Source organism: Sminthopsis crassicaudata, chromosome 5, assembly GCF_048593235.1.
Source record: "Sminthopsis crassicaudata isolate SCR6 chromosome 5, ASM4859323v1, whole genome shotgun sequence".
Taxonomy (NCBI): domain Eukaryota; kingdom Metazoa; phylum Chordata; class Mammalia; order Dasyuromorphia; family Dasyuridae; genus Sminthopsis; species Sminthopsis crassicaudata.
This window is the reverse complement of record NC_133621.1, coordinates 280,253,547-280,268,957: the sequence shown is the minus strand read 5'-3', so window position 1 is coordinate 280,268,957 and position 15,411 is coordinate 280,253,547. Positions and strand designations below refer to the sequence as shown.

At 38.2% G+C, this 15,411-nt stretch overlaps 1 protein-coding gene across 7 annotated transcripts in view; it reads left to right on the top strand.

Annotated features, from left to right (window-relative positions):
• Positions 1 to 11,610, top strand: part of TMCC3 (transmembrane and coiled-coil domain family 3) — a 316,968-nt gene extending 305,358 nt beyond the window's left edge. For all 7 annotated transcript variants that reach the window (XM_074271232.1, XM_074271228.1, XM_074271231.1 and 4 more), the window contains one exon: positions 6,249 to 11,610. In XM_074271232.1, the coding sequence (XP_074127333.1) occupies positions 6,249 to 6,551 (303 nt within the window). In that variant the 3' untranslated portion in view covers positions 6,552 to 11,610. The remainder of the gene's footprint in view (positions 1 to 6,248) is intronic.
• The last annotated feature ends 3,801 nt before the right edge of the window (positions 11,611 to 15,411 follow it).

Here is a 15,411-nt window from a genome sequence, read left to right as displayed (position 1 = left end):
TGACAGGTAAATGTATCTGCATACTAGGCCAGCCCACATGATTGAGCAATTCACACACTGGCAGACTCCAAGGCAGGTGGGAGCCATGAAATTTCTAGAGGGATGGTATCTTGCTTGAGCACAAGGCACCAAGAATTGGCTTCACATTAGAATCACAGGGCAAAACAGTTTCCTATCATTGACATTTTGAGCCATGGAGGATTCTCCCACAGGGCCAAGATTTTAGGCATCCTGTAGAAAGAAAGCAGCGACCCCCAAAAATATTGTAGCTTTCTATTGGTCTGAAAATAAGCCATTCCCTTAAAATAAAGGGGAAAAAATACAGAGGTATTCCCTGAAAAATAATTATACAAGTTTGTGATCCTAAAAGTTCTGGCGTGTAAAAAGAGGTTTTTTTTTTCCCTTCTCTGAATGTAAATATCTCAAGAAAGAACAGTGTTTTTTGAGTGAGAGATCTTGGGCTCAAATCCCAGATGTTATATGTTGCATGTGTGACCCAATCACTTAATTTTCCTGGGCCTCATCTGTAAAATAAAAGAGTTGGATTAAGAGGGCTCTGAGAGCCTTTTGACTATGGTTCTGTGATTCTCTAGTGATATAAAAGATATTCTCTCATCTTCCCGATACTTCCACCCAGAGATAAGCTTAAAGATTAAGCAAGATTAAATTATCACTATGAATAGACCCTTGGGAACCCACCAAAGAATTATGTTTCTTGGGGCAATGGCCTGAAAGGTAAATCTTTTTCCAAATTTTGCTTACTTGTTCCAGAATTTAACATTGAGCCATTGAATATGGGTTTATTTTTCTTTAAAAAAAAAAAAAAAAAGTATTAATTGAAAATTGAAAAACAAGCCCAACCTTGGGAATCAGCAAATACTATAAATTAGGGTTTGATTTATTGCTCTGGTAATTGTCTAGACTTAATAAAATGATGGAGAAAATGTTAATAAGACAGATTAAACTGATAAAACAGATTCAAAATATGCCCTGTTTTCAGAAAGCCAGTTATTAAACATTTACCAATATATTCCTGCTTCCACCCAAGGCAGAGCCTATCTAGATTAAGTGTTATAGAACACTATTTGCCTCAGTTTCCCCATCTGTAAAATGAGCTGGCGAAGGCAATGACAAACCACTCCCATATTTTTGCCAAGAAATGCCCACATGGGATCATGGAGAATTGAATATGACTAAACAAAGCATTTACTGTGCATTCATGTTCTTGGGAATACAAAGAAAAAAATTAAAAATAGTCTTTACCCTCAGAGAATTTACAGTCTAGCCAAGAAGAAATATAACTATAAATGATGGAGGGGATGTGGGACCCCTGTAGCCTCTTCACCCTTTTAGTCATGACCCCTTTTGGGAGTCTGGTGAAGACTGTAGAGTTTTCTCAGAATCATATTATTAAAAACATAAAATTAGATAGAAAGGATTACTAAGGAGACCAATTATATTGAAATATAGTTATCAGAATGTATTTTTTTTTTTCAGTTCCCAGAGCCCAGGTTAAGTGCTTCAATTCTAGTAGAAGAAAGAAAATGGCATTTAAACAAGCCAAGGATTCTTTAACATGAAAAGGGAGGCAGAAAAGCATTCCAGGCATTGGGGACACAGCATGAAGGTGGAGGGAGGAGTTGGGATGGGTTGGAAAAGGGCCTAGATTTTTTAAGACAGTTCAGAGGCTCTTGCTCTAAGAGTCCAGTGAACAAGGAGCATCAGCCACAGTGGTAGCTTTTTACAAACTGAAACTCGGGGTCAGCCATTTTACCAGGAATGGTGTGAGCTGCCTGGCTGATAATCCCCAAACCTTAGAACTTTGGGCAATTACAGAGAAGGTGGAAAGCACTGATTTCCCAAGCCAGGTTAACTGACAAATTATGGGGCATTTCTGGCCGTGCTCTTAGCTACGAGTGCTGTTTCTATCACACTGGGCCACTTAATAATTCACATTTTAGCAAGTAAATTATAAGGGTCCAGTATGATGTCATTTTGCTTCCAAAAGTGGCGGCCTTTTGTTGTCTGTGACAGGTTTTTGTTGGTGCTTGAATTACTTCCTTCTTACCTTTTTTTTTTTCCCTGATCACCTAGAAATTATTTTGGAGAAAGGTGAAAAGCAGAGAAAAAGGGGGTGAAAGGCCCCCAGGAGATTCAGAAAACTCAATTTAAGCTTTTATTCCTGATCTCCTTTTGAACTACAGAAGGGGGAAAAATTCTTGCCAAGGAAATGACTAAGCATGTGGTTTTGTCATGTTGGTGGGTAGTGAAGCTGTCAGGAGTCTTACTCAGCAAAGTCTTAGTCATGGTGTGGATTCGGAGTCTCAGTCCTTGCCTCTGCACTGTGTCAAATGGCCATGGGCTGAGAGAACAGGTCAACCTCCAGCTAAATAAAAGGTTTTTAAGGAAATAGATTTATTCTGAACCCTCGATGAAGATCTAAAAATAATGCAAAGAAACAACACTTATTCACAGATCCATGACCCTTTAAGGTTTGCAGAGGAATAGACAGGCATGTATTATTGCTCCCATTTAGCAGATGAGGAAACTGTGGTTCTGAAGTTTAGAGGATCACAGATCTACTCCTATTTTATTTTTAGTTGGTTGGTTTGTTAACAGATGAAGAAACAAGGGCAGCTAGGTGGCCCCGTGGATAGAGCACCAGCCCTGAGTTCAAATGTGACCTCAAGACACTTAACACTTCCTAGCTGTGTGACTTTGGGCAAGTCACTTAACCCCAATTGCCTCAGGGGGAAAAAAACAGATGTAGAAACTGAGATCTGTGCTTGGAGATTGCTATATGTCACAGTGGATCAGAGCCTTGGGCCTGGAGTCAGAAAGAGCTGAATTCAAATGTAGCCTTAGACACTGACTAGTTATGTGACCCTATGCAAGTTATTTTATTTTTGTCAAATTCTATTTTTTTTTAATTGTAAAATGAGGGTAATTGAGGCTTTTATGAGGTTTGAATGAATTGGTATCTGTAAAGTACTTAGCACAATACTCAGCACATAGTAGGTATTTAATAAATGCTTTCCCTTGTTCCCCTTCCCATTATTACAGTTAGGATTTGGAATCAGATCCCCTGACTCCAAATGCATATGATCATAAATCTAGACCAGGAAGAGTTCTTAGAGATTAGATAATTCAATTCCCCCATTTTACAGATAAAGAAATGGGGGCCCAGAGAGATTGGATTGGATATGGTTACATAGTGGAGCTAGGATTCAAACTCAGATTCTGTGAATCCCGAGACGGGGTTCTTTCCCCTGATGCACCATTTTAAAATTATTTGGCCTCTAATAGTGAGGTAATTATGGCCAGGCAGACAGAGCCTGGATCTGTACTGTGTCACTACTTAGAACTGTGCAACCTTATCTAAGTCTCCTGCAGTCTCTGAAAATGCCATTATGAATGGCAGAGAGTTAGCCCTCATTAATATTATCGTTATCACATCTGAATTTGAGCTGGATCTTGGAAACTGATTCAGTTCTGGTAAGCAAGAGGAGGTATATAAACTTTAGTAAAATAGTGATGATGATGATGATGATGATGATGATGATGATGATGATGATGATGATGATGATGATGATACTTTGTAGTACTTAAGATTTGCAAAGCACTTAACAGATAGCTCATTTGTTCTTCCCAACCAATCCTACAAGATAAGAGCTATTATTACCCCCATTTCACAGATGAAGAAACTGAGACCAAGAGAGAGATTCAGTGCCTTAGTCTTTGTCTCACAATTAGTTAAGTGTCTGAGGCAGAATTTGAATCTGGGTCTTCCTAAGGCCAAGCTCAGTTCTCTTTATATTCTCCCTCCTCCTCCTTTCAGCTGCCTTAGTGGACAGAGCTCCTCTATTCTTCCTGTTCTTAGGATTGAAGCCACTCGAGGTCCAAAGTTGGGGAATATTATAGGAACTCTTAATTTCTATTACACTGATTTTATAGCATGCTACGAGAAGACTCTTGTATTCTTTATATGAGAAGAAATGAAGATGCTTTAACTTTGATCATCTGGTATAATGAGAGTTGCCATGGCAATGTGTTAACTCTATTCCTTGGTCTCCAATGTACATACTTAATGGAAAATTAAAATGAATGTTGGAGCTGTTAGCTAGCTACCTCTCCGTTTCTGTCTGTGTCTCTGTCTTTTTCTCCTTCTCTTCCCTCACTTCTATCTTTTAACCAAAAAAATGACTTAAGCAAATGCATTTTAGGAGAGACAGTATTAAACATCACAACAGGTTTTTCAGTCAACCAGCATTTATAAAGTGCTTACTGTATGCCCAGCATTGAGGATACAGGTGCAAAAACACGGTCCCTACCCTCAAGGGGTTACTGGGTCAATAAACAGGAAATGAATGTTTGTTGAATGAATAATAGGTCAGGGGCCTTCCTAGATCACTAAAGATTTTTACCTTCATTTTTTCACCTTTCTTAACAGTAGGGCAGAGGGTTGTACATCAGGCAATTCCTCTGTAATATCTGGATATGTAATACACTCCATTGTTCAATTTTCAGTTATGTTGATCCCATTTGGAGTTTTCTAGGCAAAGATACTGGAATGATTTGCCATTTCCTTCAACAGCTCATTTTGCAGATGAGGAAACTGAGGCAAACAGGACAATTAATTAGTCTGCGGACTGATTCTAAAAATCTATTATCGTCATCAAGGATATTCCATTGCAAGGAATAGTTATTGGCAGATAGTACACTCATAAAGCATGAGCAGAAAGGAACCTTAAAGGCTATGAAATCAGCCCCCTGATTTTACAGTTGAAGAAACTGAAGTTCAGGAGTGTTAAAATCTCTAAGCTACTAAGCATCTGAGACAGGATCTTCAGCACCATCTATTGCACTATAAGCACTATGCTTCCTCAAATGATCCCCATGTCCTAGGAAGATCATCCTGGTCCAGGCAAGATAGTTAGAGATAGAACACTAAATCTAGAGTTTGGAAGACCTGACTTCAGATCCTGGGCAAGTCACTTTTCTTCTGTCTGCCACAAATTTCTCCTCTGTGATATGGAGGAGATGGGAAAATCTACCTCCCAGTGTTGTTGTAAAGTTGCAATGGGAATATTTATACAGTGTTTTTCTAGTAAGAAAGCTCTCACCAAACACTGTTATTGTGATTGCTCTTTCAAGCAATAATAATCACTACTCTTCATGTTTATGTAGCACTGTTTGGTTTCATAAAGTGCTCTTTCAAGCATAGTATTGCCAGTCAGACCCACTACATTTCTAGAACATTAAAAAAAAATTGCAAAGTCCTTTCACATATATCTCTCTTGATCTTATTGGACAAAATGAGCTAAAAGCTTAGATTTTTTTTTTCTTTTTCTTTCTGTCTTCGTTAGACTAAAAATCATTAAAAATGTATGAATGACTTTCCCCTCAAATGAGAAATGCATACAATTGAAGCTTGAAAATTTTTCTTTCCATTGAGAAGCGCACACAGTAGGAGCCTTAAACCCTCAATATTAGGTTTTTTAAAAATTCTGTTCTTCACATACACCAAATAGTCAATAAGCACTTATTTTATGCCAGGAACTGTGCTAAGCATTTTGGATACCAAGAAAGGCAAGAGATGGTTCTTTCCCTCCAGGAGCTTACAACTGAATGGAAGAGATAATTATAGACAAAAAAAGAGTATATGAAACTGAAATTTTTTTTAAGGTTTGTTTTGTTTTGTTTTTTACATTATAATTACTTTCCTATGATGACTATCTCTATCACTAGCAAAGAAAAGCCATTGAGTGACTGGAAACTTTATGGATTTTGTAACATTCATCATCCATAGCACATAGAAGGGATTATTTTTGGTCATCTAGCTTTTAGAACCAAGATTGGTTAAAAGCTTGTAAAACTAAGGGTTATGGATTTAGAAAAAAAAAAAAAAGAAAAGAAAAATTGCAAAAGTCAGTAGGTTTTAACTCTTACTTTACAGACTGAGACTTAGCGTGAGTTTAGAAGCCAACATTCCTCATTTTGTAATTCAAAGATTGCCATTCAGCCATTTTGTGTCTCATTTGGGTTTTCTTGGCAAAGACACTGGAATGGGCTGCCATTTCCTTCTCCAGGTCATTTGACAGATGAGGAAACTGAGGCAGCAGGGTGAAATGGCTCTCCCAGGGCCACACAGGTAATGTGAACTCAGGAAGATGAGTCTTCCTGTCTTCCTCACTCAGGTGAACCCCCGCTGAATCCTGTACATCTCTCTTCTTCCCCCATGCTCACAGGAAGCCTTGGAATCCTGCCAGACCCGCATCTCCAAGCTCGAGCTTCATCAGCAAGAGCAGCAAGCCCTGCAGACCGACACTGTGAACGCCAAAGTCCTCCTGGGCAAGTGTATCAACGTGATCCTGGCCTTCATGACGGTCATTCTCGTGTGCGTGTCCACCATTGCCAAGTTTGTTGCCCCCATGATGAAGAGCCGCTTGCACATCCTCGGCACTTTCTTTGCGGTCACGCTTCTTGCAATATTTTGTAAAAACTGGGATCATATTCTGTGTGCTATCGAGAGGGTAATAATACCTAGATGAATCTATTCATTCTGGCTTCCCTTTCTTTCGAGATAGCAAACCTTTTCCACATATACTAACTACCAAATTTTTCAAAGCAGTTGTCATGCACAGTGATGACAGATTCAAGAGGACTCAAGCTGTAACCTGTAAATAATTACAATTCTCTAACTTGATAGCAGTTGCCTACTTAATCACTGTCCATGGTTAGCCTGTCTCTTGTCAAATTCTCCCCTCACTACTTGCTGCCTTAATTGGAACAGATTTCCACTCTGCAAAACCAGCACAGCATAAGAAGGGGGTGTCAGGTTGTTTTATTTTACGTTTTTTAATTTAACTTTTTGTTGTATTTAAGTTTGGGCCTGGGTCAGGAAGACTTAGTGCATGGGAAATGTCGGGAAGGTAAAAGTGGATTTCAAAATCCACCTCTTGAAAGTGGGTATCTCAGCAAACCCTTTTCTCCATTGCTCTCCGTTGCAGAGAAAACTTTTTTTTGGCTTGATGAAAGATGAGCCCTGGGGACTAGAAAAATCAAAGGATGCTTTTCTTCAGATGGATCCAATCCACTTAGCTGCCAATTAGGGACCCCTGTGTCCATAGTGATTCACTAAACTTGTCATGGGGACATTGAAAAGGCTCCCAACTTACAAGGAGCCTCGCTTCAGGGTTTTAATGAGGATCTATTCTCCTTGAAATTGCAAAATGGTAGGATTTAGGGGTGGATTTAATCATTCCACTTGACTTTATCTTAACAGACCAATGACTAATTTTTGCTCTAGGATGTGCCAAATATTTCTATATGGCTCATGATTAGCAATTGGTCTGGAAGTCATTTGTATTTTGTATTGGGTCCTATAAGGAGTAACCTATAGACATTCAGCCTTTCAAGAAGATGTGGTCCCCTTTCTGTCTTGCTCTGTGGAAAATCTCAAAGCATATGCCAGACATAGGAAGGATGTTATGTTGCTATAGAAAGCAATTCACACTTCCTTCAGCATGATTTCTTGGTCAACTAGAGAGCATGATGTCACTTCAGACTGTAGGGTGGGTCGTTGATTGGAGGGGGATTGAAGTGGATAATGAAATCAGCCACGATACTGATAAGAGGACAAATCATCCACAATGCTGATAAGGTCCTCTCTGGAAGGTAGGAGATTAGGGAACTAAAGATGCCATCTGTCTTTGGTAGTCTTATGGAAAACGGTGTTGAAGTTAAAGCATTTTTTAAAATTTTACAAATTCCAACTTGTATGAAATTTTTTAGCCTCTGAGTAAGGAGGAACAAATGCTTTCTTAAATGTTTGAAAATGGAAAGTCTATGTAAGTAGAAATTTTCCACTTGGCTCCATGTTATTCAAAACACACCTTCCTTCAGGTGTACAGAAATGTGTGTTAACTTTTAATATGAAGAACTGTTGAAACAGCGATGAATTTTTTGGTATATTTTCAGGAAGCATTGTTTTTAATAACCTGGATTCGAACAAAGTGCAATATTTTAAAAATAGCTGCTCTTAGGGAAATCTCTCATTTAATGTGATTGTATGAACTGTGGTTTCATGGAATAGGGGGTAAGCATTTGGGGAAAAAATAGGTGTGACTGCGATTTTGTGGCAAGCTTAAAAAAATAATACCCAATCTAGTCTCTCATTTGGTGGATTTGTTTGTACCAATGAGTGACTCACCAAACCAGGATTAAGTAGGAGGGTCTTGGGCTCTTGGAGAGGAGTTTCCAAGGGGCATTTCAGTTTCCTTTCCATGTCTGTTTTTCATGATCAGTATTCACCTGTATCTGTGAAGAGGGATAAACAAATTGTAGCATTGATTACATCACAACCAGGATCCCGAGTCTATTTTCAGAGAAAGGCCCTGAAAAATACTCAGGGGTTGAGCAGGGGATATCTTTGTTCTGTAATACTTTATGTTGCTATTTTTTTTTTCATTTGAAAAGAATGATTAAAAACCCATTTTTTCCCCTTGGGAATTAATGTTTGTCCCCCCCCTTCACCGTTTATTGCTTTTTCTTGAAATCGAGCTATTTCATTCACTTTTCACTGCTAAGACTCTTCTGAAGAGTAAATCTTCTCACTCTGGTATGAATCAGTATATATTTGGAATGGAATAAATGAGGCTTCATTGGGATGTTATTTGGTCACATTCCAATTTCTGGGACTAGGGAGGGAAGCCAATTCGAGAGGTGTGACACCCTGAAACATCTGTGATTGACAATATCCTGAAATTTATGTAATGGGTGATATCCTAAAACAATTCTTTATTGGTGAATGTTGATTTAAATTTATTTGACCAACTCCCATATAATTGGCACTCTTTGTTTTAATGAATCTACCAATAAGGAAGAGTTTTTCTGAAATCTCATTAAAAGTTATGAACCAGCACCAATGATACAGTTTGTGGGGGCAAAGTGTACTTTTCATCTGCTTCCTATGATTTGTTTTGTTAGAGGGGAAAAACAACCGAATAAAACTTTTCTCTTGGCACTCTTTTACATCCCCATTTAATGGGGAGAATGATGGTGTATTGTAGATTGAAAACATTAATGATAATAATAGATGAGCCTTTCAGATTTAAAATCTGTATTTTTTTTTCATAGTAGAAACACAAAACACAGTCCTATCAGGAAAAATATATGTTTTTAAGTGACTATACATTTTAAATGTTGAGGAATTTCCTCAAATTTACACATAAACCAACTAACCTTTTATCCTCCACTGTTCCCTGCCATCCCCATAGGTAAGAAGATAGGATTTTTAAAATTCTTAACCATAGGAGAGCCAGGTTTTTGTTTTGTTTAGTTTTTTTGTTTTTTTGTGTTACCTAACACAAGGATCACTGAAAGCACCCAAGGGATATTGAGCCCTGGACAGGAGGAACTTTGTGTATTTGGGGGGCTTTTCTGATTTTCTGGATCATTAAATATACTTCCCCACAGATTGCCTTTAAAAGGGTTTTTAGTTCAAGTTGAGTCAGTAACCAAAGACTTGGAGGAGATGACTTGCCATCTTTAAGCACTGTTAACTTTAGAGAATCTGTCTCATGTTGTATATTATCACCCTAATGAGGTGTTAGATTGAGCTCAGCTGAAAGATCAAGTTCTCTTCTCATTTCTGATCACAATTCCACTCCTTAGATTTCTCCTGCCTTCCTTGAGGTTTGTAATAGCCCCATCCACACTGCCCCTCCCTAACTTGTCCCTGTGCATCACCACATGAGTGACATTTTCACTCAGCTGCTCTTACAATTCATTCTTTTGGTCTCTGGTACCCAGGCTTCTATTGATGTGACCAGTCTTGTCTCTATAAGCTCAATAGTATTGAATGGGACTGGCTTCCCTCTGGTCATCAATTACCTCTGTGTCCTTTGGGTTTATTTCTGAAATATTTAATTCCTAACATCAGATGGAAATATTTTTATAGTGAGTCAAAAAAAAAAAAAAAAAACAACCAAACTCACTTCTCTTGCTTTGGAGACTTTTGGGATGTAACACATAATTGTGCATATGTGTATAATATTATAGGTAGTCAATGATGTAAGTGAAATGTTCTTCCTGGAACCTGCCTGGAAGGGGACTATAGGGAACCATCTGCTACACCTGATCATATCCTTCCCTACTTTCTTGGTTCTAACCCCAACCTCCCTGAACCAGCCAGACCTCTACAACTCTCCTACCCCGTTATCCTCACTTTTCATCTCAGGCCAGGGAAGGGTTGGAGAGGAGAATTACTGCCAGGGATAAGGGACAGCATCATGAGACCACCTGCCTCTTTTACCCAGTAAAGTGACCCTTTAGTCTGATTATCCCCTTTCCTTCAAATCCTCCTTTGTTATCCAATAATATCTAATCTGATTTTATGAGATCTGGGATTCCAGAGGCTCTCATTGCACTGACCTGTGATTTGTTTTTAGAATCCAAGTGGGGAAAATGAGAAGGTGGGAAGAGGTAAGAAAAAGGTGGGATGCATTTATGAGTGTGTTATAAAAGTAACCCTTTAATCCTTGACAATGAAAGGGAAGCAGGCCGTCCTAATAAATTGTGGATTGAGTTTAAAAGAGGGGGGAGGCAATTGGCAATCAGCCAAAGACAAAGATGAATTCTCAGACCCCATTCTCTACTATACCCCTTGGACTTAAGCCATGGAACCACCAACCATGGCTTGGAAAGGGCTCTCCATGCCTTTGCCATAGATTTGTTGGGGAAAAGTATGTGCCTGGCATCCTGGAGTCTCTGAAAAACGTTATTACCCAAGATTGTTAGGTTCTAGTCTACAGTGCTAGACTTGAGAATTTAATAGGCCCAGCCTCGGAGCCCAGCCACCCTGGATAACTTTGTGCAAGGTTCTTCCAATAAGTTGGAGACTGTATCATGTGTGTTTCCTTAGCTAACATTAAAGCCCAAACATGGTGAATTTAAAATGCAGTGTTTTTACTGGAGAGATGGCTTCAAATGGTGGCTTGGTTCCCACTCTGAGGGATTAACAGCCTGCAGATTTAAATTAGGAAAAGAAGGGAACTGGGCTGCCTACATCCTAAAACACTTAAAAACCTAAAGAAACAAACATTGCAATTAACAAAGAGACTGACTGGCAACCCCCTTTAAGAACAAAAACAGCCAATTTCCTCAAATCAACCAAATGCTATCTGTTCTAAGATGTTTGGAAATACTGTATGTACATAGACCTGATTTATTTGTTACAAATTTTATTTATTTAAAGCATGTGCAGTTTGGTTTTCTTTTGTGTGTGTTTGAGAGAAATCTTTCAACAAAAAGCACTGTTTATGTCTCAGAGAATGCTAGCATAGGTTGTAGTCATTGAGGGTGAAGGTAGCTCTTAACCTGGCTGTCAAGTCTGATCTGTCCACCGCCAAATTGCCATTTTGTGTAGCACGCTGTAAAGTTTTATGTCAACCAATGTGAAAAAATAAATCTGTAAAGTCTTAGTATATTTTCACCTCATGGTATGTGGTCATAACTGAACTCAAAAACAGGTGCCATTTATTTTTTTAAATAAATGTAATTGATGTCAGTTTGGATGTTTAATAAAGAGTTCAATTTTTTTTAAAAAAATGAAAACTTTGTTGATGTCTTTTTTTTTTTTATACCACTTATCACCAGCTATTCATCCACCTTCCTACCTTTCCCTTATAAGAGATAAAACATTACTCAAGACTAATTGATATGACTATTGGAGAGGTGAAGGATTGTGAGTGTGGAATATTGTATACCTGTCAGAATCACTTTAGCAAAACTAATGGACACATTGAGTGAGTCTGACAGGATATGCAATGCTGTGCCCTCATAATCTTTCTCATCTTAAATAGTGAACATTTATAAATCACATTTATTAGTCATTTATAAATCACATATCCAGGAACTAAGCCAAGCACTAAAGATACAAAGAAAGGCATTAACAAAATTCCCTTCTCTCCAAAAGCTTTTCTTTTAATGAGGGAGAAAAGGTATAAGTAACTAAGTATATAGGAGATATGTACAGATTATTGGATGGAAGGTACACAGAGGGAGAAGGCATTGGCAATTGTGTGGGGGGGGAAGAGGAATTGAAAAAGACTTTCTATGAAAAGTAGGACATGAGCTGGATCTTGAGGAAATTCAAAAGGCAGAAATGAAAGAACAGAGAATTCCAAACATGGAAACAAGACATACTTTGTTTGAGAAAGATGTAAGGAGGCTACTTCCCCTGATTTCTAGAAGATATGGAGGAAAGTGAGATAGATAAAAGAATACTAGAAAGATGGGAAGGAGAGGGGCTTTAATAATGAAACAGAAAATTGATCCTGGAGCTAATAGGGAGCCACTGGAGTTGTGAGGGGAGGAAGATATAACATGGCTAGAACTACACTTTTAGGAGAATCACTTTGCAAGTGAGGAGAGACTTGAAGCAGAAGGACTAGTTAGCAAGAAACAAGGAAGATGAATTTCCTTATTGTTTCTCCAAGCCCTACGTTACTCATATTTACAACTGACTTTATTTTAAGACTTGGATTTTTTTTAAGCTTTTTATTTTCAAAACACATGCATAAAGTTTTCAACATTAGGTTTTTTAATGGCTATCACATTTGGCAAATGCTATTTTCATTCTGGGCTAGCTTGAGCCGAAACCAAAAATAATTTTTCTCCAAATTCCAATGTCATAGGATCATACATTCTGAGCTACAAAGAACCTTCAATAGACATAGAGTGCGACCATCATTTTACAGATGAAGAAACTATTAATAACTCAGTCAGATTAGATGACCTATCAAAATGACAGTGCAACATTTAAAGCAAGATCTTCCAACTCCCAAATCCAGTGATCTTCTCCTTGTACCCTGTTGCCTCTATAGCTTCCCTTCCAGATGGAGATGTTAATATCCTTCCAGCACCTTGAAATTCGGTTTAAAAAAAGAAAGTGGGGCTGATAAAAAAGTTATTTCCAAGTAAAATCCAACCTGTATAGGAAGCTTTTCCTAACCCCTCATAATTCCACTGCTTTACCTCTTTTAAGTTTATTTCATGTTTTACCCTATGTCCCATTTTATAGATACTTGTTTTCATATTGCCTTCCCCATTAAATGGTAAGTTCCTGAAAGACAGGAACTGTCTTTTGCTTCTTTTTTGTGTACTCAGCCCACTACACAGCGCCTAATATATAGTAGGTGTTTTAAGATATTGATCACTTATTCACTGTTGTGTGATCAGAACACTGTGAAAGCTTTTTGTTCCATCTCTGTGGAACAGATTGTGATTTCTTTAGTGGAAGGACCAGAGAAGGGGAAAGCAAAAAAAGTTAGGGAGTGGACAAATCTTCCTTCCCTTTTTCCAACCTCCAAAACTTCAGCATAAAATTATCCTTTTACCCTTTATGTTAGGTGTTTTTTTAATGCTATATGTCATAGATCTCTTTGGCAATATGCTGAAGCCCCTGAACTTCATCTTAGAATAATTTTATGTTTTTAAAATAATGCTTTTAAATGTATAAGATTCATAGTATTATAAAAGAAACTAATTATGCTGAAATAAAAACATTTTCTTCTTATCCAAGTTATGGAGTCCTTGAAATATATCCGTGGATTCCCTGGCATCCATGAACTACACATTAAGAACACCTGTTTTGTGTGCATCCTATAATCAGATTTCTGTCTTAAATGCTCAAAGTCTGGGATTTCAAGGGAAACTTAAATATAATAATAAATACAATTAAATAAATATGTTTGACCTAGAGGAGACTCAGAGGGAACCCGATGGCAGTTCCTAAGTTTCTCCAAGCGCTGTCAAGTGAAAGGGAGGGATTAACATTATTGTTTAACTTGAGAAGGCAAATCTGGAATAATAGGTAGAAAGTTTTTTAAAAGGCCAATTTAGTCTGAGGAAAAGCCTGAGCTGCCCCGAAATGTAATTAAGCAATCAACTTTTATGGGCTGCTTCAAGAGAGGGGGAGCTCCTGCTTCTTGGGGATCTTCAAGCAGAAGCTAAATGAGCACTTGGATAACTAAAAGTAGGAACTCCTGTTTAAGTATTGGATTAGACCACTCAGGTCCCTTTTGACCCTCAGATTTAGTGGTTCTGCATCTTTGTGGCTTTTGAAGGATCTTGGAGTTATTAATTAAGACTCTGTAGATGCAAATCTAGAAAGTATAGGAAATTGAGCTGAATGTATAATGTAGCCTAGGATGACCTTTGCATATTCTTTCTTTGACTAAATACCTGTAGATTTCTCTTATTTTTCTCTATCCTAAATGTGGAAGGATGGGGTGGGATCAGGGGGAAGGAGAGAGAACCATTCCAAGTTGGTTGGAATGGAACCAAACAATCCTGTTTGTATCTTGTTTGTACATAGTTCTTTGTATGTTTTTTCCCCACAATGAGCTCCTTGACATTAGGAACTGTTCTTTGCTTTGCATTATAGCTTTATTGCTTAGCATAGTACCTGGTACACAGTGACTGCTTAATAAATTAACTTAAATATATTTTTACCATGTTTAACATATATTGGATTACTTGCCATCGAGGGGAGGGATGGGAGAAAGGGGGAGAAATTGAAACACCAAGTTTTTGCATGGGTCGATGGTGAAAAATTATCCTTGAATATGTTTTGAAAATAAAAAATAGAGGGGAAAAAACAAGTTGCTTTAAAAAGTCCAAGATCTCCCAATACATCCAGGGTCATTTCCAGTCATCTGTGCCCAGGAGCAAGATGTAGTTAGGAGAAACAATGAAGAAATTCATCTCGCTAATCGACCTTTCTGCCTCAAACCTGACATTGGGTCTGGAGGTTGCTGACTTTGCACAGACCAGCCTCACTTAAATCCAATTTACTTGCAAATCATGACATCACCTTCCAGATATAGTTGGACCTTTTCGAGAAAGAAGAACCAACAACAATCTGTAAGTAGTAGTAGCTGCTCCACTGGGCAAAACCATTCCTTTCCTACTCCCTTCCTCCCCTCCTTCTCCCTCTCCCTCCTATTTTCTTTCCCTCTCTCCTTTTTTACCTTCCTCCTTCCTCTCATTGGAATTCAAATGAAGCTACTTGATTATTCCTTAAACACAAATCACTCTGACTCTCACAGGCCAATAATAGATTCTTGCCCAAGCCTTTCTTTGTTATTATTTGGGTTTTAATGGCTAAGAGTGAGAGTAAATAATAATTGTTTCTGTTCTAGCGAGTTGATTTTATTTTGAGTAAGTAAAAGTCATTTTTTGCTTCATTTCTTATGTAGCCTTAAATCACCGGATGGTTGTCTCAGACCAACGGATAGGAAAGACCTTAGCTTAAGCCAAGGCCATCTCCAGCCATCCTGCTGGACCTAGATGATTCTGGAGGAGAGACTGAGGCTGAGGACTTTGTACAGCCCTGCCTCACTTAAA